Source organism: Symphalangus syndactylus, chromosome 4, assembly GCF_028878055.3.
Source record: "Symphalangus syndactylus isolate Jambi chromosome 4, NHGRI_mSymSyn1-v2.1_pri, whole genome shotgun sequence".
NCBI lineage: Eukaryota > Metazoa > Chordata > Mammalia > Primates > Hylobatidae > Symphalangus > Symphalangus syndactylus.
This window is the reverse complement of record NC_072426.2, coordinates 72987334-73014897: the sequence shown is the minus strand read 5'-3', so window position 1 is coordinate 73014897 and position 27564 is coordinate 72987334. Positions and strand designations below refer to the sequence as shown.

Here is a 27564-nt window from a genome sequence, read left to right as displayed (position 1 = left end):
CTGCCTTAGCCTCCCAAAGTGCTGTGATTACAGGTGTGAGCCACTGCGCCCAGCCTAGTTTCTACTCTTAAAGAGCTCATAATTTTGTGCATTTTGTTCCACTCTCTAGCATTAGCAAAGTAACATAAAAGTTTATTGGCCCTTTCTTTGAAAAATTTGACTTTTTCAGTCATGATTTTTTACTTAGTTGTCCTTATTATATTTGTTAGTGTGGAATGTCTCCAGGTCATAAATATTACTTTTGGAAAAAAAAAGTAATTACACCATCAGATATCAGTTGCCAAACTCCACTAAAATGGAAATATTGGAAAATCCCAGGTAGCAATTTGGTTAGGTAGGCTCTGGCTACTAAAATATTTTAAACATAGATGTTTATTATTCGTTTATTTTCATCTGATTTAAAAACATCTAAACAAAAATTTTGTTTTTCCTGTTTTTTTTAAATTTGAAACACTTATTTCTCCTGTGAACACTTATGGTATTCTTAATATGCTAGTTATGAATATATTTTACACTGTGGTAACAAAAGTATTTTTTAAACACAGCTCTAAGAAATGATTACTAATACTTTTAGTATTTGGTAGGGACAATATGGATAGTGAGTAATAGCCTGGACTTTGGAATCAAATAGACCTTCCTGCTTTTGAATCTTAGTTAACAACTTCCTCATGGAGAGGAATAGTTAAACTGTAGGATATTGAGATGATTGGCAAGATAAGTCAGTCAAGTGCTCAGAGTAAATGCTTAATAAATCTTAACTGTTTATTGTTTCTGTTGTTGCTAAAGGAAATTTCATTGCAATAAAATGTTCAAAACTTTGTGGACTTCTATTTGAGACCCCTCAAAAGAGATTTTCAGACTTTTAAGGCAGCAAGCAAAAAGTCTTAAAATAAATGTATACTTTGCATACAATAAAATATATTTTATGTTTTTTTGTGTGTGTTCTGTGTTGGCCTCTTATGTGTCTGTGGGCCCAGGACATTTATTCCTGTTTTTCAGCCTATGGGTATAATGTTACTGCTTTAGGCAAGTTTCAATTTTTTTTAACATGATACTGCCCATTACATGTATATTATATTTAATGGTTAGTCCTTTGTCACTTTTAATATTCTGATGGAAAACTGATGTGGTACAGTTTTTTTTCTTTTTTTTTTTTTTTTTTAAGGAACTCATACAGCATGGGCACATCCTTGTTGTAGTCTCAGACACTCAGGAGGCTGAGGTAGGAGAATCACCTGAGCCTGAGGGGGGATAGAGATGGAGGAGGGGAAGGTGGAGGGAATTGAGATCACTGCAGCCTTGACCTCTTGAGCTCAAGTGATCCTTCCACCTCAGCCTCCTGAGTAGCTGGGACCACGGGTGTGTGCCACCACACCTGGCTAATTTTTTTTTTGTAGAGTCAAAGCTTTGCCACGTTGCCCAGGCTGGCCTTGAACTCCCAGAGCTCAAGCGATCGGCCTGTCTCAGCCTCCCAAAGTGCTGGGACTACAGGCATGAGCCACCACTCCCGGCCAGAACTTGTTTTAATATTTAAGAAGTATAATTTACTTAAGTGAATATATGAATATAAAATTTATAGAAATTGTCGACCTGATTGAAGTATTAAAGGTGGAACTTATTAATAATTGCTGGGGATAGTTTGATACAGATAACTTATGTACATTTAGTTATATTACATGAATTGATATTATTAGGCTGTGTTTTCTAGGTAAACATTTTTCTGAGACCATAACAAGACAGGGCATTCAAAAGTAGAATCTGTATTCTTTTTGTTTCAGAAATATTTGAACCCATTAAATTAAACAAAAGTGGGGTTTTTTTGTTGTTGTTGTTGTTGTTTGTTTGTTTTTCTGTAGAGATGGGGTTTCACTGTGTTATGTAGCCTGGTCTCAAACTCCTGGGCTCAAGCAGTCCTCCTGCCCTGGCCTCCGAAAGTGTTGGGATTACAGGCTTGAGACATTGCACCTGGGCAAAATGAACGATTTTTGAATACCCAACTTGAACTAGGGACTTTAAGAGCACCATTACATTTTTCATTCATGTTTTGTTAAACATTTTAATCATTTTTTTTATTTGCAAAGGAAGAGAAACCACGGATGGAAAAGAACAAAATAAAGCAAAAACCGTGACATCTAATTTACTTGAATAATGAATTATTCATGTACTCATTTAATATTTATTGAGCACCAGCTATGTACCTTGTATTGTGCACAGTTCGAAGAATATGATGATGAGCAGAGAACATATCTTTTAACAGAACCATGCTTATGAATAAATACCTGACACCTAGGTAGAATAGTGTATTATTTCTGTTGCTTCCCTATTATTTCCCATAAGAAAAAAATTTAATTTAACTGGATGTTCCCTGACCTCTGGGCATTGTTAGAAGTACCCGCACAGAATGGCCAGAAACCTTGTAGAAGCATGTAGGCACCATCACTATAACCATTAAGAACTTGGAATGCATGGGATATCCCAATAGGATTCTACTAGTGTAGCACTGATGGTATTAGTTATGGAATTTATCTGATTTAAAAATTGCCAGCTTAGTGTCAGCCTGATAGACTATATAGTATTGTCTTTTTTTTAAATACTAGAGCCAAGTGTGAGCCATATTAGATGATTTGTAGGTAATGCAGGTAATTAGTAGGATGAGGCAATGAATAGGATAAGATTCGAGGTCAGAGGAGAAATATGTGGGGAAGATTAAGTTAAATAAGTTAAACAATTTTGAAAGGTAGAAATTCTGTATTTTGTTTCTTTGACTTGAGCCAACTACTAATAAAATTATATTTTCAAAATAAATTTTTTCATTTTTAAAGAAGACCACTCGAGTTCTTTCTGATAATTATATCCGTAGTTAAGCAAGAGAAATATTCTTAACTTTTTGTTATTGTTGTTATTGTTTTGAGAGAGGGTCTCACTGTTGCCCAGGCTGGAGACCTCTGCCTTCCAGGCACAAGCGATCCTCCAGCCTCAGCTTCCCAAGTAGCTGGGAACACAGGGGTGTGCCACCACTCCTGGCTAATTTTTGTATTTTTTTGTTAAGATGGGGTTTCATCATGTTGCCCAGGCTGGTCTTGAACTCCTGAGCTCAAGCAATCTGCCTGCCTAGGCCTCCCAAACTGCTGGGATTACAGGTATGAGCCACTGCACTTGGCCTTATTCTTGTCTTTTTAAATAGATATTAAAACTTACATGTAAATTAACACTGTTGAAATACACCGTTAATGATAAAGTGACACTTTGACCTATGTTCTGTTTTTGCATAGCTGAAATAGTTGAAGAAGATTTCATTTTCTGTTCTTTCTGATATTATAGAAGGGGACTCAATGTTAAAGGGATGGAAATTTGTAACGATTTGAAGGAATTACTTTGGAAGAATGAAGAACAATACATATTCATCTGATTTTTGTGTACATGGTATTAACAAAATCTAGCTTAAAAATTGGGAGGGTATTTTCACAGGGCTTGGCAAACATTTTCTATAAAGAGCCCAGTAACAAACATTTTAGGTTTTGTGAGCCATGTGGTCTCTGTTGCAAGTGTTCAACTCTGCCATTGTAGCATGAGAGCCTAAGTGCATAGCCAATATGGAAACAAAGGAGCATGGCTTTGTTTCAACAAAACTTTATTCACAAAAGAAGGCAGCAGGCTGGATTTAGACCATAGTTTGCTTATCCCTATACTATAAAGGAATATAGGGAACTGCTGCATTTTTTAAATTTTTTACACTTTTTGCCTCATTTTAATAAATGTAAAATACAATAAGACATTCAAATACAAAATTGCACAAGCACTGCTATACAGATAATACCTGAGGCTTCTGAAACGGTAGTGTCTATTATGTGATTTCTCAAAAAGCTGATTAGTTAGTGTAAGGAAGTTCTGATTTTATTTATTGAAGTAGGTTTAGGAGTTTTAGTATGAAATTATGGAAGTCCAAGATGTTTGGAAGTTGAAAATCTGTGTAAAGGGTCACGGCCTGTCCCTGTTATGGATTGTATTATGATTACAACCTCATTCAGGATATCAACAAAAGTTAAAATTGGGTGGTGGATTTCTGCTTTCTTTTTTAACTTATTCTCTGTTTTCCAATTTCTTTTTAAAAGAAGATACTTTTACCTTTTGTATTTGTGTTTCATAATTTAAAGAAGATTATGTATAACATTTTGTGCAGCTGAATCATCACTTTTCTAGTCAGGAAAATGTTTTATTTTATTTTTTATTTTTTTTTATTTTTTTTTTTTGAGACAGAGTCTCGCTCTGTCGCCCGGGGTGGAGTGCAGTGGCGCAATCTCGGCTCACTGCAAGCTCCGCCTGCCGGGTTCACGCCATTCTCCTGCCTCAGCCTCTCTGAGTAGCTGGGACTACAGGCGCCCGCCACCACGCCCGGCTAATTTTTTGTATTTTTTAGTAGAGACGGGGTTTCACCGTGGTCTCGATCTCCTGACCTTGTGATCCACCCGCCTCGGCCTCCCAAAGTGCTGGGATTACAAGCGTGAGCCACCGCGCCCGGCCTATTTTTTATTTTTGTGAGACAGGGTCTCCTCTGTCACCCAGGCTGGAGCTTACTGCAGCCTCCACTTCCCAGGCTCAGGTGATCCGCCCACCTCAGCCTCCCAAGTAGTTGGAAATACAGGCATGTATCACCACACCCAGTTAATTTTTTGTAGAGACAGGGTTTCTCCACGTTGCCCAGGCTGGTCTCAAACTGCTGGGCTCAAGCTATGTGCCCGCCTTGACTTCCCAAAGTACTGGGATTATAGGCATGCTCCATCTCACTTAACTGGTTTTAAAATTTCATTAATTATCTGCTAAATATCTTAAGTGTGTCAGATTTTCTTTCATTATTATTATTATTATTATTATTTTATTTTTTATTTTTTTGAGACGGAGTCTCGCTCTGTTGCCCAGGCTGGAGTGCAGTGGCGCAGTCTCGGCTCACTGCAAGCTCTGCCTCCCAGGTTCACGCCATTCTCCTGCCTCAGCCTCTCCGAGTAGCTGGGACTACAGGCGCCCGCCACCACGCCCGGCTAATTTTTTGTATTTTTAGTAGAGACGGGGTTTCACTGTGGTCTCGATCTCCTGACCTCGTGATCCGCCCGCCTCGGCCTCCCAAAGTGCTGGGATTACAAGCGTGAGCCACCGCGCCCGGCTTCTTTCATTATTTTATGCTTATTTTGAAAAGCCTCATTAAGCACCCATGTCATGTGGATGGTATTGCTAAAACACTCAAGTAATTGTAACGCCCACAATGCGATCAAAACTTGTTTTGTAGAAAACTGTTTCACTTTTTAGTTAAAGTAATTTTTTCTTCATTGGCAGTTTTGTTAATGTAATTTAAATGTGTTTTGTGGAGAAAAATAATCTGTTTATCAGGTACAATAGCTTACTAGTCAGCTGTTCTTTATACACAATCAAGTGAGGAGTGTGATCTTTTTGACTTTCCAGCTTCAGATTTAATGACTTAAAATGGGAATTGATAAATGTCAGTCTTCCTCTAGAAACTATAGGTAATTAGAAAAATGGTATGGATACTTTATAATAGTATAGTTATTCTGATATATTTTTATTGATACATAGGTAGTTTTTATGTTAGTGTATTTGCTAAAACAGAATATGAAGACTGAAAGCTGGGATAACCAGACTTGTTTCTTCCTCTGGTAGCACTTTGTTCTATTAAAAGGAACCAGGCGTCTTTATGCTACTTTCAGTATATCTCGTTCTAACGCGCAGCAGCGTCCCAAAAGGAAATGCTGAGCAAGAAGTTAGTAAATCTTTAACTGACTTTAGATCTGCCACAGATTTTTCTCATTTGCCTGTTTGATTTCTCCTTGGGATGTTGAGATGCCTGATGAAAAAGAACAAGCATTTGGGACCAAAAGGAGTTGACACATGTCTCAAGTGATCTTGGAACAGGATATTGAGTCTTTAGATGAGGATCAGGAGTTAATTTGACTTATGGAGAAACTGGAAAAACTTGTCTTTTGTATTTTAGAACCTTTTCTAAAAATTCTGAACTGAGAGCTAGTTTGGGAGTAGGGGTTGTAACCCTTAAAGGATACTCAAGACCTTGGAAAACAAACTGCAGTTTTAACTAGCACTAACTCTTTGTAGCATTGGAATATACCTACTAGGTGAATTTTTGTTTCCTGCACTTTGAAATATGAGAAGAATGTTTTATATTTCTCTTCCTGGGGATGGGGTTATGTGAACTTAAGGAAGGTCAACTAAATTGCTTTAAATTTAGCTGCTGACTGATTTTTTTCCTCCGCTTTTGGATTAATGGTCTTCAGTGCATATATAAGATGTTGTGGAGTAGAAAACATGTAAAGTATTAGTGGGGTTTTTTTTTGTGGTGGTTTTTTGTTTTTGTATTTTTTTGAGATGGAGTCTTGCTCCGTTGTCAGGCTGGAGTGCAGTGGCGCCGTTTTGGCTCACTGGCGCCTCTGCCTCCCAGGTTCAAGCAATTCTTCAGCCTCAGCCCACTGAATAGCTGGGATTACAGGTGCGTGCCAGCACACCCAGCTAATTTTTGTATATTTTAGTAGAGATGGGGTTTTGCCATGTTGGCTAGGCTGGTCTCTACCTCCTGACCTCAGGTGATTCACCTGCTTTGGCCTCTCAGAGTGCTGGGATTACAGGCATGAGCCACCGTGCCCGGCCTGGTGTTATTTTTTTAATGATGACCTTTAGAGCAATAGGTAAGTTTTATTTGAGGAGTTTCAAAAAAGAAGGGCTCTGGGTACCTACCCCAAAGAACTGCAAGCCAGGGACTCAAAAAGGTGTTTGTACACCATGTTCATAGCAGAATTATTCACTGTAGCCAAAAGGTGGAAGCAACTGTGTCTATTGATGGATGAATACATTAATAATAAATACACAGACACACACAATGGAATATTATTCAGCCTTGAAAAGAAAGGAAATTCTGACACATGCTAAGTGAAATAAGTCACAAAAGGACAAATACTATATAATTCCACTTATATGAGGTGCTTGAATTCATAGAGACAGAAAGTAGAATGGTGGTTGCCAGGGATTGGGGAGAGGGAGGATGGGGAGTTAATGTTTAGTGAATATGGAGTTTCAGTTTTGCAAGATGAAAGAAGTTCTGGAGATGGATGGTGGTGATGGTTGCACCGTAGTGCGAAAGTACTTAGTGTGACCGATCTGTACACATGAGAATGGTTAAAGTGGCACATTTTATGTTATGTATATTTTATCACGGTTACTTAATGAAAAGAGAAAAGTGCTGGGAATGAATAGTGTCTAGACAGGCCTCAGTTTTGTGGAACTTTAGGATGAATTGCTTATTTAAAGAGGTGGTGAACTTTTGATCACTGTCATTATAGAACAATCCTATTCCACCTTACCCATCCTTCCCTACCCTACCCAATCCTTTGTCTTTTTCATTAGCAATTTGGAGAACTTGCTTGTGGGAACTGTATTCTTGTTGTGACTTTTTATGAGGATTATAATTCTAAGTTTAGTGACTACATTTCTGCTTAGACTGAACCCAAAATATCTGTGATCTTGAATGAACGCTTCCTCCTTACCTACTCTATTTTTTCTGGGTAAACTTTAAGTTTTGAGTATTGACCTCCATGGGTATCATAAGTGTTCTGTGCTTTTAGAGCTTAGCTAGAGAATTTCTTAAAGATCATTCCAGAATTGTTACATGACTTTAAAATTAATGGCCCTTTTTCTCCCATAAGCATTTTTTTCCTTCTTAATCTCATTTCAAAAATAGATGAACTCCTTCTAGAATAAATTAGAAAGTACAGATAAGCAGACAAACCCAGCAGTAATTCCATGACTCAGAAATAAGTGACAGAAACTTACATATGGTCTTCTGTAATTTTTCTGGCAGATACATGAGTATGTGTGTGAATTTTTTTTCTTTTTTTTTTTTAATTGAGACAGAGTCTTTCGTTGTCACCCAGTCTGGAGTGCAGTGGTGCCATCTTGGCTCACTGCAACCTCTGCCTCCTGGGTTCAAGAGATTCTCTTACCTCAGCCTCCCGAGTAGCTGAGATTACAGGTGCTGGCCACCATGCCTGGGTAATTTCTGTATTTTTAGTAGAGATGAGGGTTCACCATGTTGGCCAGGCTGGTCTTGAACTTTCGACCTCAGGTAATCCACGTGCCTTGGCCGCCCAAAGTGCTAGGATTACAGGCGTGAGCCACTGCACCTGGACTGAATGTATGTTTTTATACTTATAGATTCCATTATGTGTGTCTAACTACCTATTTTAAATATCTCTTGTTTAACAAATTCAGGGCTTATGTATTTCTTGCCTTGGTATAAAATGACCATTAAAATGATGGAAAATCATCTACTTTTAATTTTCTTTGTTTTCAAGACAGCTTTAAGGAAATAATGCCTTAAAACTTGTAATTACACACTCAGTTTGGACTTAATAAAATAGATTACCCAAGCAGCTGTGCTGTGACTTTCTCATGCATACTTGTTAATGAATTGGTACAGATAGTAAGTTAGAAACCCATTTATATAGTTGTGTTCATTTGAAGTGAACACAACCTTTTCCACTACCTTTTCCTTAGGTAGTGTTTTGCAAAATTTTTTGTCTTCTGAAATTAAACAAAAAAAGAATATTCAATTATCAGAAGATGAGAGACAGAAAAGATGGTATGTTGGGCATTTAAATGTATACCTTAAAACTGTGGATCAATTTTTTATCTTTTTGAAATTTGTAATTTGTTTTGCTGCCACCAGAAGCCTCACCTTCTAAGTTTAGATTTATTCATGTAATGTATGCTTTCAACAAGTGATCACAGATACAGTTTTTTCATTTGCAGTTGTACCATTAACTTTTTAATCTCTAGAAATTTCAGTGACAGAGTATTCTTTAGTCATTCTCTGAATGCTGATGATAGAGTTACCATTCAAGTCCCCAGGGAGGGAGATTTATAATAATGGCAGTGTACCAGGTCATTGCATGTTGCCTTATCAGCATAAAATAGTAACTAAGTCTTACCATCTCAGCATAATGTCCCATTGAATTTTCTTTGCTTTACTGACCAACAAGGACGAACATATCTGGATGAATACTTTTAACACAAATTAATAATGAGATTTCATCAATAAGTTTCTAGCAGCTATCACATTTACCTTTCTATTTCTTGAAATATTCTATGGATTGGGAAAGCAGTTACTGAGAACAGGAGAATCATCAGAGTCTGTTTTAGGGCTTGAGAAAGGGGTCTTTGGTTTATTCATTTGTTTCTAGATTTTGAGAATGTGTAATGATAAGACATGGTCATGTTCTTAACTCCTAAGGGGCTTACAACTTAGTGGGAGAGACAGAAAAATGACAAATTAATGCTGCAGATTGGTGCTGGCCAATAGTAGCCACTGGCCACAGGTGGTTATTGAGCACTTGAATGTGGCTAGTGAGACTGAATAACTCAAGTTTTAATTTTAATTATTTATTATAAGTTAAATATGAAAACTGATGCTGGATTCATTTATTGGGAAACTTTGGAGAATGTTTGGAATAATTTGGATATATAAATCTACTCTTTCAACTGTACATTTTAAGAAATCGAAATATAGATAAAGTATTTCTGATGAAAATTTAGGACCTGAATTGAGATGTACTGTAAAATACACACTGGATTTTGAAGGCAGTCCAAAAATATAAAATATCTCAGTAATTTGTGTGCTGATTATATGGTGAAGTGATAATATTTTGGATACATTGTGTTAAATATATTATTGTAATTCATTTTATCTCTTTTTAACCCTTTTAATGTAGCTAGTAGAAAAAATTACATACCTGGCTCATGTTATATTTCTATTAGATAGTGATGCTCTAGATGCACAGGAAGCCTATGAATTCTGCCTTTGGGGAATAGGGGAACATTTCAAAGACTTTGAATCAGTTCTTTATGGTTTTAAGTGTGGTTTGGTGATTGGGAATGGGTTATCTCAGAAGGATAAAGTAAAGGTTCGAAGGTCTGGGAGGAAAATGGTATGCATTAATAACAGAATTATGAGTAGCATGGGAATTTTGGAACAAAGAATATAGAGAGAATGGCAATAAATGAGGCAGAAAAGATTGGGACTGGAGTACTGAAGAGCCACAGTTCTCTTTCAAGGTCTTTGGACTTATTTTATAGTTAATGAAATTTTCATTGATGTTTTTAAGCAGATGAGTAACAATATCAGATATCTGCTTTTAGAGAAACTAGTGATACCATGGAGGATCAACTGGATGAGGCAAAGAAAAGGGGGCAGTAGACCCCATATGTGATTTTAGTTATTCAGCAAAAGATGGACTAAGGCAGTTTATCTTGGGATAAGAGAGGAAGAAATTCAAAATATATTAGGATAGAGAATTAGTAGTACTTTGTTGGGGTAAAGAGAGGAGATACAGATGACTTTGAGAGATAGCTGCTTGAGGAGTTTATGATAGTATTATTTGATTTAGTGACTCCTGTAGGATAGTATATTATGGAAGAAGGTCGAGGCAGAGGATGTAGTGAGTTTGAGGTACATGTGGAATATCCCTGCTGGTAGGCTTTCAGAATACATGTCGGTAGCTCCAGGAGAGGAGGATGTTTGAGGGAGAGATTTTGGTTTTATTGAAGCAGTAGAATTTAGGTAATAGATTTCCCAGGAGACTGTAAAAACAAGTAGGGAGTTAATTTTAGTGTGTGGATTTCATGATAGATTGTTTAGTTATATAAAAATAATTTTCACTCAGGAACTTATTGAGTGCCAATTTGTGCAAGTGCTATACTAGGCTCTGAAGATGAAGAGACAAACAAGACAAATGTTTCTGCCTTAAAGAGAATGAAGTTCTAGAAGGAAAGGCAGACAAGTAAATCTGGGATTAGAGTTTAGTGTCGTAAGTACTTGTGATGAGCTGTAGAGAAGTAAGGCTGAGGAAAGGATGAGCGTGAGGGCATGAAAGGAAAGGAGACTGGAGAGATGTGGGCTCGGTCTTGAAGGGGAAATTTGTCATTTGTTCCCTTTTTGGCAAATCTTTTGTCTATAATAAACTTCCTAATTGTGCACTCCCATGACTCTCTATGTGCTGGTTCCTATTAGTTCCTTCATTCCTTTTCACTGTGGTGTCTGTCACCTCTTCTCTGTCAACCCTCTAGGTACAGATAGATAGTCTTTACCAGTGGTTGTAGTTTATAGCATGGCACGATTGCTGCAATAAACTGCTTGCAGCTGTTATTGAGGGTTGGTAGCAGAGAGATGATTTCATCAGTATGTTTGTGTATGGCTTTTTAGAAACAAGTATTTGTCAGACATCATAGCTTTTCTACCTGGTACCTGCTTTATTATTGTCTTTGTCAGGGGAGGCGGGAGAGATGGTGACAGATCTGTGACAGGGTGAAGAGACTGTTCAGGCTGTTGGCCAAGGTGATAAAAGGAGAGGGGGAGGACAGAAGCAAGCTGTAAGGTGACAGCTAAGTCTTAGCATATGAATATAAGGTAAGGTAACCAACCCTGTAGTAATAGAGCACCCTTGAGTTGCAATAACTAGAAAATCACCTGAAAAAAAAATCAGTAAGGAAAATCGTGTTTACCATGAAAACTGATGTCTATTAAAGATACCATGATAACGAATTCACTTCGTTACCAGTTGTGTTTCCTTATTCAAAGGTCGTTTTCCGTATTTGTGTGTTATATCTGAAGAACAATAAAGTGTTGCTTGTGCTTGAAGTGCCCTTCACCACTCTCTTGACTTTCTCCTATTTTCCTTTAAAGATCATGTTAAACATCTGTTGTGAACCTTTTTCTGCATGCTGTGTCTCACGTCCTATCCCTGTTTGGCGCTAGGTTTTTCTGTGCTTCTAGAGCATCCTGTACACTTCTCTCTGCAGCAGTTAGCTGTGTCATTAGAGTAGTTTTGTCCTCTTTATTAGGCTATTGGCTCCTCAAGGACAGGGACTGTCCTATTTTCATCTACTGCCCAGCTCATAATTAGTACTTAAATGTTAAGTAAGTAAACCATGAAAATACCAGTGTACTCTATAGGGCTTGAAATCTCAACGCAGTCACACTTTAGACAGGAACATTAGAATTTGTAAGTTTTTGTTTTCAAAATTATTAAACAAGGGTGGTATATGTTTTTTCCCCTAAAATTTGGCTTTAAATGACTTTCTTTTAGAAAGTTATATTTTTCAGGTAATATTGATCATGTAATTTTTAGTTGTCAAACTAAACAAAATTTGTTTGTGAACTAAAACCAATTTTAGTCCTGTTTTAGCTGAGCATTGTCCCATTGACAAATTTTTGCTTTTTGTACTCTGTTAACTGGCCCAATGTTATAATTTATATAACTACACAATTTATTATTATATAAAAATTATGGCTGGGTACGGTGGCTCAGCCTGGAATCCCAGCACTTTGGGAGGCTGAGGCGGGTGGATCATCTGAGGTTGGGAGTTCGAGACCAGCCAACATGGAGAAACCCAGTCTCTACTAAAAATACAAAATTAGCTGGGTGGGATGGTGCATGCCTGTAATCCCAGCTATTCAGGAGGCTGAGGCAGGAGAATTCGCTTGAACACAGGAGGCAGAGGTTGCAGTGAGCTGAGATGGCACCATTGCACTGCAGCCTGGGCAATGAGAGTGATATTCCATCTCAAAAAGAAAGAAAGAAAGAAAGAAGTTATGGTAAAGGAGACTTTAAGCAGCTAAAGTACAAAAATGCATAAATGTCTTTTTCTGTATATGATTTAAAATAGGATTAAAAAAATAAGTTCAGCTTTAGAGCCTGATACGATCAGGCTACCAAACATTTATGGTAAATGTTTTTTTCCATAAGTCTAAATTAAAGGTATGATTATAGGCTGTAGGGATTTATACTATTCAGTAATATAAATATAATTCTGTACTTGTAGTAAGGTAGATACCTAGGTATTAATACTGAGTAGCATGTGCTGATTAAGAAGCAAGAGGTGTAGCTCCTTAGTATGGATTCTGCCATTCTCGGAAGTTTATTATAGAAGCAATTCTGAACTAATGTCAAAAGTAAAAAGAGGACAAATCTCAGTATTTTTTGGTATTAAAAAAAGTAACGATGCAGAAGGAATCTAAGTTTAAAGTTACCTTCTTATATATATGGTTCCCCAATTTTTCTTTTCAGTGGATAATGGGAGGATTATTTTAGTCTATCTATAGATAAAGTAGAACAGGCCAAATCTTTTTTTAAATATGAAATTAGGTCATGTGCAGAGGTACTGGTCCCAATTCAGTTGTTAATTAATGACAGATATAACCCATAAAATTAACTTTGTTTTTTTTGGGGGGGGAGGGGGTGGTGTTTTTTTGTTTGTTTGTTTGTTTTTGAGACAGAGTCTCACTCTGTCATCCAGGCTGGAGTGCAGTGGTGTAGTCTTGGCTCACTGCAACCTCCACCTCCCAGGTTCACGCAATTCTCCTGCCTCAGCCTCCCAAGTAACTGGGATTACAGGCGCCCACCACCACGCCTGGCTAATATTTGTATTTTTAGTAGAGACAGGGTTTCACCATGTTGGCCAGGCTAGTCTTGAATTTCTGACCTCAGGTGATCCGCCTGCCTCAGCCTCCTGAAGTGTTGGCATTACAGGCATGAGCCACGGTGCCTGGCCTTTTTTTTTTTTTTTAATGTATGAAAATTCCATTTATTTTTGTTGGTGACAATTCATGAACAGAGTTCTTATAAATGTTAGAAAGCTAATTTTTATTTGATTCATATATTGGAAGTACTTATATCTTACTGCTTATTCATTTTAACTCTGATTTATCTGCAGAGTAACAGCAAATGGTGGTATGGACTTAAGAATTGTCTTTCAGTATTTATGTTTTTATAATACAAATGTATTGGGCTGAAGAGGTGAGTTTGCCCTAAGCCCACTCAGGAACATTGACTTTTGAATAATAATGAACATTAATATCACATAGAGTATTTAAAAATATGTATTTTTTGAGACAGGGTCTTACTCTGAAACCCAGGCTAGAGTGCAGTGGCTCACTGCAGCCTTGACCTCCTGGGCTCAAGTCATCCTCTCACCTCAGCCTTCCAAGTAGCAGGGACCACAGGCATGTGCTACCCTGCCTGGCTAATTATTATTATTTTTTTTTGTAGAGACAGGGTCTCTGTGTTGCCCAGGCTGGTCTGGAACTATTGGGCTCAAGTGATCTTCCCGCCTCAACCTCCCAAGGTGCTGGGATTAGAGGTGTAAGTCACCACACCTGGCCCCAAAATATAAATTCTTGACTAACCCCCAGCCACTATCACCACTTGCCACCCCCAGTAACTCTGGAATGTGGCCCAAGAATTTTAATAAGCAACCTCAGATGATTCTGATGACCCACTGACTTCCTGTGAAGAAACACTAGTTTCTATAGGGTCAATACTATTGTTGTCACTTTCGTAAGTCTGGTGGACTAGGCAGGGGCCTATCCTGCCCCACATCCTTGTCCCCTCAAACTCTAAAGGTGATCATTCTCATTATAATAAAATCGGGACATAAATCACATAGAAAAAAACATATATAATACTAATATCCAGAGAAAACTGATAATATTTTAGTTTTTCTTTATGCTTTAAAATTTAATTGGAATTTCATTGTATTGTTTTATCTTCTGCTTTTCTTAGTTGCCCTTATACATTTTTTTTTTCCTGGACCTGCTGATGGCAGATCATGCAGATTTTTTTTTTTTTTTTTTTTAGATGGAGTCTTGCTCTGTCACCCAGGCTGGAGTGCACTGGTGCCATCTTGGCTTACTGCAACCTCTGCCTCCAGGGTTCAAGTGATTCTCCTGTCTCAGCCTCCCAAGTAGCTGGGATTACGTGCGCACCACCACGCGCAGTTAATTTTTGTATTTTTAGTAGAGACGGGGTTTCGCCATGTTGGCCAGGCTGGTCTTGAACTCCTGACCTCAGATGATCTGCCCTCGTTGGCCTCTCAAAGTGCTGGGATTACAGGTGTGAGCCACTGTGCCTGGCCAGATTTTTTTTTTTTTTAATCAGAAATCATAGCGTTTTCACTGCTAGTATTAGTATTGCCTCATCTGTTGAGTCATGATTTACTTAACCATTTTTCTGTTGTTAAATGTTTAGGTTGTTTCTGATTTATTTCTTATAAATAACACTGGAATGAACATCTTTGTTAGGAAGGCATTTTTTCTGTCTTTAGGAATTTTCTTCCCTTTGTTCAATGGTCTAAAAATATTTTTTTAAAACTCATGAAACATACTGCCAAACTTTTCCAAAAAGGTTCTGCTGATTAAAGTTACCAGCAGTAAACTAGAGTTGTTACATCCCACCTTCACCAGCATTGAGTGTATTTCTTAAAAAAACATATTTTTGGCTCGCTAGAAAAGACAGTGCATTATTACTTAACCATCCCTTGTTGTAGTTAAATATATATTTTGTGCATATGTAAAGATTAGTTTGATATTTTACGCTAAGTATTTTTTATGCCAAGAACCTATATTTTCAGGCTTGAGGAAAATTGTTGGTAATCAATCAGGGTTAATTCCCTTGAATTTTTCAGTGGTTTAGGCAATAATAAACGTGCACTTTCATTTTGCCAGAGATCGGAGTGTTTCACAAATACGGAGTCCTCGTCTAATCTTTTCTCATACACTTTGAAAATTGAAGATTTAAGCTGATTTTAAGTATGGAACTCATTCATTAAGAAAACAAGGTTCTTCGGGAGGTGGAGGCTGCAGTGAGCTGAGATCGCACCATTGCACTCCAACCTGGGTGACAGGGTGAGACTCCGTCTCAAAAAAAAAAAAAAAAAAAAAAAAAAAACAAGGTTCTTATTTCTACTAGAAACTAACTTTTTACCTTTCATTGTCAATAAACCTAATTATCTGTGCTTCTACTTAGAATTACTGTTAAGTCTCTAGATTTCAAACATAATTCCACCTGTTTCTTGGTTTATCAGTTTTGAAGAATGCCATCCAAATTTAGATTCCCTGATTTTTAAAAATTAGGGGCTGGTCACGGTGGCTCACACCTGTAATCCCAGCATTTTGGGAGGCCGAGGCGGGTGGATCACCTGAGGTCAGGAGTTTGAGACTAGCGTGACCAACATGGAGAAATCCTGTCTCTACTAAAAAAATATAAAACTAGCCGGGCATGGTGGCTCACGCCTATAATCCCAGCTACTCAGGAGGCTGAGGCAGGAGAATCGCTTGAACCAGGGAGGCAGAGGTTGTGGTGATCTGAGATTGTGCCATTGCACTCCAGCCTGGGCAACAAGAGAGAAACTCCATCTCAAAAAAAAAAAAAAAAAAAAATTAGGGAGCATTTCCTTCAACTTTTTCTCTTCTCATTGTATTATGTTTATAATTATTTCCATTTCTTGTATTATTCCCAGTGTTTGTCCTGTTCACTCACCGAGATTGCTAGACTCTGGATTTCCCCTTGCTGGGCTGATTCCTGCAAACCACTTCCGGGCACAAAGCTTGGGAGTGGTAGGATTCACCTTGTTTGTTTCTCTCAAAGATTACAGTCTGCAGCTGCTTGTTGTACAATGCCTCACAGTACTTGTTTTCTGTATTTTACTCGCTTTTCTAGTTTATGGCAGGAAAGTAGTTTCAGATCCTCATGGCTGGTAGCTGAAGTCTTTAAAAACTTCTTAATTGCTGAATTGAGTGATTCTTTCAGAGTCCCCGTATTGAAGTCTTTGAATTTGATACTGTCAAGTTTCCCTTCTTTTGAAATTTTCCTTCTTGACTTTCAAATGCTACTCTTTCCTGGTAGACCTTCTACTTCTAACTTTCTTTTCTGCCTCCTTCACTTAGTCTGGTTCTTTAGTTATGTTAATTGCAATAATAATTATTATAATAGCAATAGAAATCACTATACGAGATCATGTGCTGACTTTAAACTTATGTTCTCATTTTAATTCATAAAGCAACAGCTTAGTATTTTCCAGGGTTCTCTTTTCATCCTGCACTTACTCTATATGCTTTCGTATGTTATTGACCCCACTTGTATATTAATGACCTTTATATTTTTAGCCCTGATTTTTTTTTTGAGACGGAGTCTTGCTCAGTTGCCCAGGCTGGAGTGCAGCGTCGCGATCTTGGCTCACTGCAAGCTTGGCCTCCTGGGTTCATGCCATTCTCCTGCCTCAGCCTCCCGAGTAACTGGGACTACAGGTGCCCGCCACCATGCCTGGCTAATTTTTTTTTTGTATTTTTAGTAGAGATGGCGTTTTGCCATGTTAGGATGATCTCGATCTCCTGACCTCGTGATCCACTGGCCTCGGCCTCCCAAAGTGCTGGGACTACAGGCGTGAGCCGCCGTGCCCGGCCAGCCCTGATTATTGTAAATTGGGAACTGAGTTCCCAATTAATATAACCAACAATCTATTACCATTTCCACTTGGGTTTTCAAAAGACTTATCAACCTAATGCAATCTAAATGTAACTCCTGTTTGCTCTTCTCTTTCCATTCTTTTCTTCATCTTGACATTAACTGTAGTAAAACTACACACATAGTAAAACAAACTGTACTTCACATAAGCAAACATACAACCTGTATATTAATTTAACCTTCTGATTGTTTCTTGAATCTGTCCCTGCTTCTGCGTTCCCACTGTCTTGTCCTGTTGCAGCTCTCCTTCATCTTGTCTGTACTACTATACCAACCTCCTAGTTGCGTCTCTCTAAAATCCGTAATATTTTAAAAATTTAAATCAGAATGCACTTCCTGGCTTAATCTTCAGTAGTTTCCTAAATGCTTCTGGATATTTGCTTTGCAACATGACCTTCAAACTCTCTGTGCTGTCACTTGCTTTTCCTTAGGCCTTTCACTTGCTGCTCCTTTTACATACTCTGTATGTATGTCAGCATCATTCCCTGAAAGTACCGTGCTGTTTTTCCTAGCTTTTGTTCTTGCTTCCTGCTGTTTCCCCAACTTTTATTGGGCTAACTCCTGTTTATTTATTTCTAAGGATTAGTCACTTGTTTCCAGGTCTCTTCCTTTTTGCCTCCACAGTGTCCCATGAGTAGCTCTAGCATTGTGTCTATTATTATCATGTTTCACTTTCCTTTGCCATGTTACGAGGTTCCAGAAGGCAAGGAAATTTTAAATTCATAATCTGTAGCCTAATCACCTAGCTTGAGTACATGATGCTCAATTCATTTGTCAATAGTTTCTAGCTTAAAAAGGGACACAGCTGTCCATCATTTTTTCAAAACTAGAAGTGTGGATGTTTTCTTAGTTTCCTCTCTTTATCACATCTAACTGGTTCCAAGTCCCTAATTTTCCTTTTTTTGGAGGAGATAATGTTTTTTCATACTTTTGTTCGTGTTTGTCATTAGTTTGTTTATTCATTTAACAAATTACATTAAGTGCTCCTGTGTACTGGGCAGTGTACTGAATATTGCATGCCAAATATTGCATTGTATTTATGGAATGTATCGGTTAATTTTTGGAGAATTAGCATGTTTATGAAGTTGGTTTTATTTTCCATTTAGGGACAAGGGTTTATCTATTGAAGTTTAATTTTAGGTACCTGAGGAAGGTTTTACAAATATTCTTACTTGATTTTGTACATTTCTTTTAAGGCTTATTTGTGTTAGTTTTTTTCCTATTATGAATGAGATTTTTTTGTTGTTATATTTTCTAATTTGTCATTGCTTATGTATGGGAAACTGACTAGATGATCAACAATCTGGCCAATTCACGAAACTCTTTTAGTAGTTTTTGTGGATTTGGGTTTTTAACTATTGGGTATTTCAATGACAAATGACAGTTTCTTTTTCCTTTTACATATTTTATGAGTTTAATTCATTTTTTGTATCTTAGCACAAATCCAGTACAGTGTTGAGTAGAGCAATTATACTTGGCACTTAGTTATAAGTGAGATATGTTTACAGTGTTCTTCTATTTAATTCTTCCCTGCTCTTGTTTCAAAATTGTTAACCTTATAGACCATAATATACTTCAATTTTAATCTTGACTTTAATGAAAGAACTTATCTGCCTTGTTGATTGTGATGTTTACTTTAAATACTAATAATTTTTAAAAGTCAAATTAAGGAAGTGTCACCTGTTCCTATCTTGCTAAGAGTTATATCCTGAATCTGTGAATTTTATCAGATGCTTTCTTGGTGTCTGTAGAGATGATCGTGTTTATCTATGAATCTAAAGAATTACAATATGAGATTTCCTAAAGACAGACTTTCTTAATATCTGTGCTTGTTTCATTTAATGTAGTGCTAGATTTCTAATGTTTTATTTAGGATATTTTCTTCCATATTTATAAGTGAGATATGTTACAGTGTTCTTTTATTTAATTCTTCTCTGCTCTTGTTTCAGAATTATGCTAGCCTTATAGATGGTGCTGAAGGCCACTTCAGGTTTTTCTAGCTGGAAAAACTTTAAAAATTTAAACTGTTTAAACAACAGGAATTAATTGTTTCTTGAAGATTTAGTAGAGTTTGTTCATCAACATTATTTAGAAAATGGCTGTTTCTTAGCATCTTTATTTCCCCAAGTTCTAGTCAAGTATCAGGAGCAAAGTAAGAACTTCTTTAATATTGGTTGAATAAGTATTCTCTCGATATTTTAGGTTCTGAGACATGATTTACCATATAGAATTTTTATATTAACAGAATTTATTTTCATCAGAGAAAACACATTCACTAGGATATGGAATTAATCTGAAGGAGAAATGATATCTGTCTCCACGGATAGATTTTCTTCATAGAAAGATGTTGTTTAGTGATAAATTTGAAGCTAACATTTTAAGGAAAATAGTTGAATTTGCATCAGTGAATATTGTACATGTATAACTACCATGTGTAAGAAGACCAAAAGTGACCATTTCACAAACATGTGTTTGTGTTTGGGTTATTTTTACTGTTTTCACAGTTAGAGCTTATTCTGTGATTTAAACTCACAAACATTATAGACAAATATTTTTAGAAGTTAAAGTTCTTTAATTTCAATAAAACTGATTTAGTCTTTCCATTCACATTCTTCTTTTCAAATTCAGTATGTTAAAGCATTCATGAAACTCTAGTTGCATTTCAGAAGTAATTGAACATCTGAATATAATTCTAGGATTTATAGGGAAAAGCAGTGATTCCTCAACTAGGGCCAGTTTTGCCCCCAAGGGACATTCATCAGTGTCTGGAGGCTTTTCAGTTGTCACATTGGAGGCGTGTGTGTGTGTGTGTGTGTGTGTGTGTGTGTGTTGTGTGTGTGCATGCGCCACTGTTATCTGGTGGGTAGAGGTCAGGGAAGCTGATAAACATCCCACAGTGCAGAGGATAGCCCTCACAACAAATAACTTTGTGTCTCAAAATGTCAGTGGTGCTAGGGTTAAGAAACTCTGCTGTAAAAGGAAAATATATACAGAAATACAAATACATAATATAAGCAGGTGTTCTCAGACGTGTGTTTTTTTTCTTCAGCAACTGAAGTTCTGTGTAACCTAATACAATTTACAGTGCTCTTATACAAAGGGTATGAAGTATCTTGCTCTTGACTGACATCTAGTGAGATATTTAAAAATAAAAAAGCTATAGCTAAACATTAAACATGTAAATCAGAGTTACTACTAATTCTTACTTTTCTACTGTTAGGAAATTCACAAATAAGGAAGCTAGGAAAAGATTAAATGATTTGTTTATAGCCTCTGAGAAATTATACCTGAGAAGGAATAGAATGCAGTAAATTCTTAGCTTAAGTATTATTCCTCTTTTATGTTTCACTTATGTTCCTGATTTAATGTTAGAGTTTAGAATATGAAGTCTTTCTTTTGATAATTTTCATAATAAAAACTCATATGTAAAACTTTTTATATTTTAAAATATTGCCTAAAATCGTAGAATTTCAGAGCCAAAGAAGACCTTGATGGTTTAGTCTAATTCCTTCATTTCTTGAGATAAAAAATTTCACTTTCAGAGAAGTAAAGTGATCTTACCCAATATCATACAACTTGTTAGTGCCAGATCTTGAATTAGAACCCACAGCTCTTGACTGTTCATCACATTGTTTCAGGTAAAGGAAAGTATTATGCATACTTTGGATTCGGTTTGAAGCTTTTATTTATTTTTCAATGAAACTATGAATATTAAAACTGTTAAATTATTATTTCCTTAGAATATATTCACTTGTATATATGTTTTAAAATGAGTTAGTATTATGTTTATAAATCTCCTGTTTCATTTAATTTTGACTTAAATGTTATACCGGTTTAAACATGAAATTTAAAAATGTTTATTTCACAGGCAACCACACCTCCAAATCAAGGAAGGCCAGATTCTCCTGTCTATGCTAATCTTCAAGAACTGAAAATATCCCAGTCTGCCCTTCCCCCACTTCCTGGGAGCCCGGCAATTCAGATTAATGGAGAATGGGAAACTCATAAAGACAGCTCAGGGCGTTGCTATTACTATAACAGAGGAACACAGGAAAGAACTTGGAAACCTCCTCGTTGGACTCGGGATGCAAGCATCAGCAAAGGAGATTTCCAAAATCCAGGGGATCAAGAGGTATGAGTAATTAAGGAATCAACTGCAAGTTACCAGATTTTCTCTTTTCATTATTCAGAAACCAAAGAAGTAAATAGTTTTGTTTCTTACTGTCAGCATGTTAAAACACTTGAATCTCTAAGATCATTAAAAATCCTTTCCAAGCTTTACTAATATTAATGCTAGCTACTTCCTAATCTCTGACTAATGGACAGCTGCTAACCTGACGGTGTGCGTACTAGTTCCATAACTGGGTTTAACTTGTCTAGTGCCAGTGCACTCCCTTATGTCTTAGAAGATACTATTTCAGTTGTTACTGCACAAGCCGATGATATTTTAAGTTAAATTTAATTCAATTTTTTAAGAGATGGAGTCTAGCTCTATTGCCCAGGCTGGAGAGCACTGGTGCAATGATATCTCACTGTAGCCTCAAACTCTTGGGCTTAAGCGATCTTCCCACCTTAGCCTCCCTAGTAGCTGGGACTACAGGCACATGCCACTGGCTAATTAAAAAAAATTTTTTTTGTAGAGATGGGGTCATGCTGCCTGACTTCAAGCAGTCCCCTGTCTCAGCCTCCCAAAGTGCTAGGATTACCGGCATGAGCCACTGCACCTGGCTGTCCAGTGACATTTTTTAGAAAAAAATAGAAAATATGTGATGTGACCCAGCAAAAGAAATAGAAATAATATACTTCTCTGTTGGCTTAGTATGGCTACCAGACTACTTGCCATTTTTTCTCTTTGTCAGTCAGCGGTACAAGACCATTGTTTTACTTATATATGAGGGAAATAATTGTAATTCCTTTGCTACAATTGAATCATTCTGTTAAGTCTAACAATTCACTTTAAAATCATTATTTTCTCTAACAAGTGTCTGTACTCTTTTTCTCCTTCTGGTTTCACCTTCCTCTATACCTCTTGCAGGATGGTGCAGTAAATTGGCCAGCTGTGTTTTATAAACACTTATCTTAGTAGTCTGGCAAGAGGCCTTGGGATTACTTAAACGTACAGGAGTAACTTGGTAGGCTTGATAGAATAGAGTGAAATCCTGCCATTTGGTAATTGGAGCTCCTCCACCTGCATAGGATATCCTGCTCTTATAGAAAGCAGCTAGCTCATACAAATAAAAGCAAGCTTCAAGTAGATAGGAGCTAGAAAAATCAGGGAACACATCTTGTATTTGGCAGACTCCCAAAAGCTTTTTGTAGTTAATAACTCCCTTCTTTTCCCATTTTTCAGCTCGTTTATTTATAGCTTTAGTTTGGTAATAATTTGTGTTTTTAGTGTTCAAGTGAGAGCAAAAATAGAAAAATTGTTCGTGTTTAACTATCGTAAGAAAGGAAAATTTGGCTGGGTGTGGTGTCTCATGCCTGTAATTCTAGCACTTTGGGAGGTGGATCACTTGAGGTCAGGAGTTTGAAACCAGCCTGGACAACATGGTGAAACCCTATCTCTAAATTAGCTGGGTGTGTTGGTGGGCACCTGTAATCCCAGCTACTTGGAAGGCTGAGGCAGGAGAATCGCTTGAACCCGGGAGGCGGAGACTGCAGTGAGCCGAGATTGCGCCACTGCACTCCAGTCTGGGCAACAGAGTGCGACTCCATCTCAAAAAAAAAAAAAAAAAGGAAAATTTTGTTTGAATTATACATTAGAAAGATTTGAAAATAAGCTATCCAGTGTATCAATAATAAAGTAAAATTTTACGATTTTGGAGAATTAGGAAAAAGACTAAATTATAGACTAAAAGAATTTAAGTATACATAGGAACTTTTAACGTGTTTCTTAGCTATTTTAGTAAATAGATAGGAGTGACTTGTATACAGGGTCTCAATTTACATTACTGGTCTCTATACAAATTATATGAAGGTTAATATTTCCAAAGTGGCTGGAGCACATCTTCCAGTGACTTCTTGAGAAAAGTTGTGCATGGGAGGTAAAATGGAAACTATGTGTGTATGAAAATGTCTGTCTTCTCCTCTCGTATTTAACTGATAGTATTCCTGGGTGTAGAATTCTAGGATGGAAATTATTTTCTCTCACAATTTTGAGGCATTTTGAACTTTAATGGGTATCTGGGTCAGCCCGTCATTGGGGAATCTCCAGTGTTAGACCCATTAGGTCTTTCCTTTTGGACCAATCAGAATGTCCACAGACATCTTTAGGTCTCCTGCCTATACACGGTTAAGGGCTGTCTGTGTCTTGGTATTGGCATTCATTTTGCACGTGGTCCCTCAGTCTCCTTTCTCTTGGTACCCATGTCCCTATTGTGTCTATTGTCCCCCAACTCAGAATCTTAGTATTTTTCCCTTCTCAGAGGGAATAACTCTCCATACGTCTGCTGGGGTAGGGACGGGCTGCACACCTAGCAGCCAGGTATGTAGAAGGAGATTCTGGCATTTTTAATCCTTATTTTAGTACCACTGCTTTCACTCCCCAGCTTCACAGATACCTGATACCGTCAGTTGCTGAGCCGGTTGCAGATTCTGTTCCGTAAGCTTGTTGGGTTTATTTTCCCCTACTCTCCTTTGTCTGCACCATACTGGTTTAGATTCTACTTTGTTCTTTGTAGGTAATTCAGGTTTTTTGTTCATCTGCTTGACTGTTGTTCTCCCTGTTGTTGTGGGTTTACATCATTTTAAGCATATTTCACTGTTCTGATTTTAGTGGGGTTTGAGAGGGAGCAACTGTTGGCTCTTCTGTCTTAACACAGAAGCTTATTATTTTAGTGGTTACCCTAGAACAATCATTCGTAGTAGGGCTGATTTCACCTTTCAGGGACATTTGGTAAAGTCCGAAGACTTGTTTTGGTTGTCACAGTGTGGAACATTCTACTGACCTCTAGTGGGTAGAGGCCAGAGATGCTGCCGAGACAGGATCTTGTTATGTTGCCCAGGATAGACTCAATGCTCAAACTCCTGGGCTCAAGCAGCCCTTTTGCCTTCAGCTTCCCCAGTAGCTGGGACTACAAGTATGGGCCACCATGCCCAGCTTTAGCATGCGTAGTTAGTCTATGCATAGTCTAAAGTTAATCACTATCTTCTTGTTCCTTGAAGCCATATAGGATCTATGTGTGCTGTTGTGCTGTTGCTGTCATATGTTGTATTTCAATTTTTTAGCCCCTTTGTTGTTGCTGTACATGACTCTTAAAATTAGTCCTGATTTTTACCACCTTCTTTTCTCACATTTTCTTCTTCTGTCATAAATACTGGCCTTTTTTGGCAGGAGACAGGGTTTTGCTCTGTTGCCCAGGCTGGAGTGCAGTGCTGTGGTCATAGCTCACTGCAGTCTCAAACCCCTGCACTCAGCCATCCTCCTGCCTCAGACTCCCGGGTAGCTGGGACTACAAGCGTGAACCACCATGCCTGGCTAATTTTTTAATTTTTTTGTAGCTATGGGGTGTCACTGTGTTGACCAGGCTGGTCTTGAACTCCTGGGCTGAAATGATCCTCCCACCTTGGCCACCCGAAGTGCTGGGATTACAGGCATGAGCCACTGTGCCCAGCCATAAGTACATGCTTTTAAATTCCTTCATGAGGGTCTGTTAGTAATAGAATCTTAGTTTTTGTCTGAAAATTTATTTTACTTTTACTTTTGAAGAACATGGGTATATAATTCTAAGCTGACTGTTTACTTGTTTGTTTTTTTCCTTGTTCATTGAAGATTTTATTCTCATATTTTCCGGCTTCCATTGTCGATGCTGAAAATTCAGATGTCAATCTGATTGTCTTTTCTTTAAGCGCAGTTTGTCTCTTTTTGTTGGCAGCTTTAAAGATCATGTGTCTATATTTTTACTGTGATGTAGCTGGGTAAAGGTATTTTTATTTTCTGCAAGGGCTTTGTTGGGATTTCCGAATTTGAGGAGTCCTGTCTTTGATCAATTCTGGAAAATTCTTAGCTGTATCTGAATATTGGCTCGCCCCCATATTCTCTTTCTTCTTATTCTAGAACCTTGATTAGATGAATGTTTAATCTCACGCTGTTCATCCATGTCTCTCTGTGCCTCATTTTCAGTATTTCAAGATCCAGCTTCTATTTGGTATTTTTCTCTTTGTCTATACCTTCATTTGATGTTAAGTCAATCCTTGAATTGTAAAAAAGTATTTTTTTTATTTGTTTAGGGGAGTTTCCCGATATCACTACTTTGAAAAGTTTTAAACCTTCAAAAATTTAAAAGAACAGTACAGTGAACATTATATGCCATGTACCATTCATCTAGATTTAGCAATGGTTAAAATTTTGCCACGTTTGCTTTATTTCTTTCTCTCCCTTCACCTGCCCAAACACATACACACGTGTGCATATGAATGATTTGAAGCAGATAATATGTTTTATTCCCTGAGTATAAGGACATGTTCCAGCAAAACCACAATACATTTATCATATAATATTAGGATGTTATTTCATACATGGCTAATATTCATTGTTTCTCAGTTGTCAAGTAATATTCTTTATAGTTTTTTTTTCCTGCAATGAAGGATCCAGTGAAGATTATATGTTGCATTTATTTGTTGTATCTCTAGTCTTGTTTTCTATTTTTTGTTAATTTCTATATATAAAGTTTTAGAGAGTCTGATTATACTGTTTTTCTGCTGACTCTTACTCAGGGTGTTTTGAGAGTGTATCTGTTTTAATGTGAGGTTATAGTTCTTGGAAATTCATAAGCAGGAAGTCTTTAATGCTGGGATTGAAGGTGGGTTCCTTCAGAGGTGAGTCTCTTCTGATGGATGCCTAGAGAAACTATGATTATTTCAAAGTACATCTTTAGCTTTAGTTTTTACAAGCCACCCAGGTAGTATTAATAGTAATTTGGATTTCATGAAGACTCTTGTGGCTAGAGGGTCCCCTTATTTTCCCCAATTATTGGGATAAATTTCTGTGATTTTCCTAGTGTGGAATAAAGGAGCAAAATTTGTTAATGGTTCACCTATAATTTGTGGGTATAATTCTTCGGCGTTCCCAGCTCTGTATTGTAGAATAGCCTTTTAGACTTCCTGCTTTTGGTAATCCTGAGTTCAGTTCTCTAACACTCCTGCGTGGTCTTGAAATCTAGCATTTTAGTTTGGGGTCTGGCAAATGCCTTCAAGAAGAAAGCTGGTCTTTTTTCTTCTGCTTGACTCTCTTGATTCTTGTTTCCACTTAGCTTTTGACCTCTAAGTATTTCTTAATTAACCTTTTGTTCATAGATTATTTTAAAAAAAACATTTTATGTAACATTTTCAACTGTTCCTGTTCAGATGATCAATTGGGATACTTACCTGCCATTCTTCTATAAATGGAACATCTACCATAGTCCCCTCATATTTGTGCTAGGATACATTTGCTGCAGAATACATCCCAAAGTTACTGAATTGGTTACAGCTTTGAATGGAGTTACTAGATATAGAATAGTTAACATCTATAGAATGCTTGCCAAAAATAATCTTAACTTTAACTGCCATTAAACAACTATTTTCCAGTGGAAGATATTCAGATCTTAAAGCCTGGTTCTGTAGTATAATATAAAATACATGAAGATATTGGAGGTTTCTTTTCATGGTAGAAGAGAACATCATATTTACTGTGCAAAATTTGGAAAATTATGAGGATTTTGTTAGCTGGAAAGTCATATCTTTGAAAAATTGATTCTGTGATTTTGTTTCTTAATTTTACTAATTCAATTGCCCTTTTTCTGTTTCTAAAAGTTTTGCTGCACTCTTCTCGTCTGAGCTTGCATTTTAAGTTGCCTCAGTTAAATAAAAATAAACTCCTGATATTTGAATTAGGTTTTCAATGTTTAAAAAATGTTTCTGTTGTATAACATATATAATTCACTTTATGCAGTGCTTCTGTAAAGCTGTGTTTTTGTGAACATACTAATATTAGGCTCTTAGTGTCTTTAACTACAGTCTTCAGAATCTACCTATCTCAGTGCTTCAGACCAAATTATGATGATAGAAAATATAATCTGAATAAGTAAGTTTTACTTGCCGAAACTATTTTACCTAGAGGTGATAGGAAGGGTCATTTGCACATGAGTGCTAACCTAATAAATGATTTTTAAATGAATGACTTTTAAGTGCAGAAAGCAAATTGCCATTTAGT

General features: G+C 37.1%; 1 protein-coding gene across 17 annotated transcripts in view; it reads left to right on the top strand.

Moving 5' to 3' along the window:
• The window catches only part of ARHGAP12 (Rho GTPase activating protein 12), a 135835-nt gene that overhangs the window by 58192 nt on the left and 50079 nt on the right, over window positions 1-27564 (top strand). For all 17 annotated transcript variants that reach the window (XM_063637343.1, XM_063637349.1, XM_063637346.1 and 14 more), the window contains exon 4: window positions 21241-21504. In XM_063637343.1, the coding sequence (XP_063493413.1) occupies window positions 21241-21504 (264 nt within the window). The remainder of the gene's footprint in view (window positions 1-21240; window positions 21505-27564) is intronic.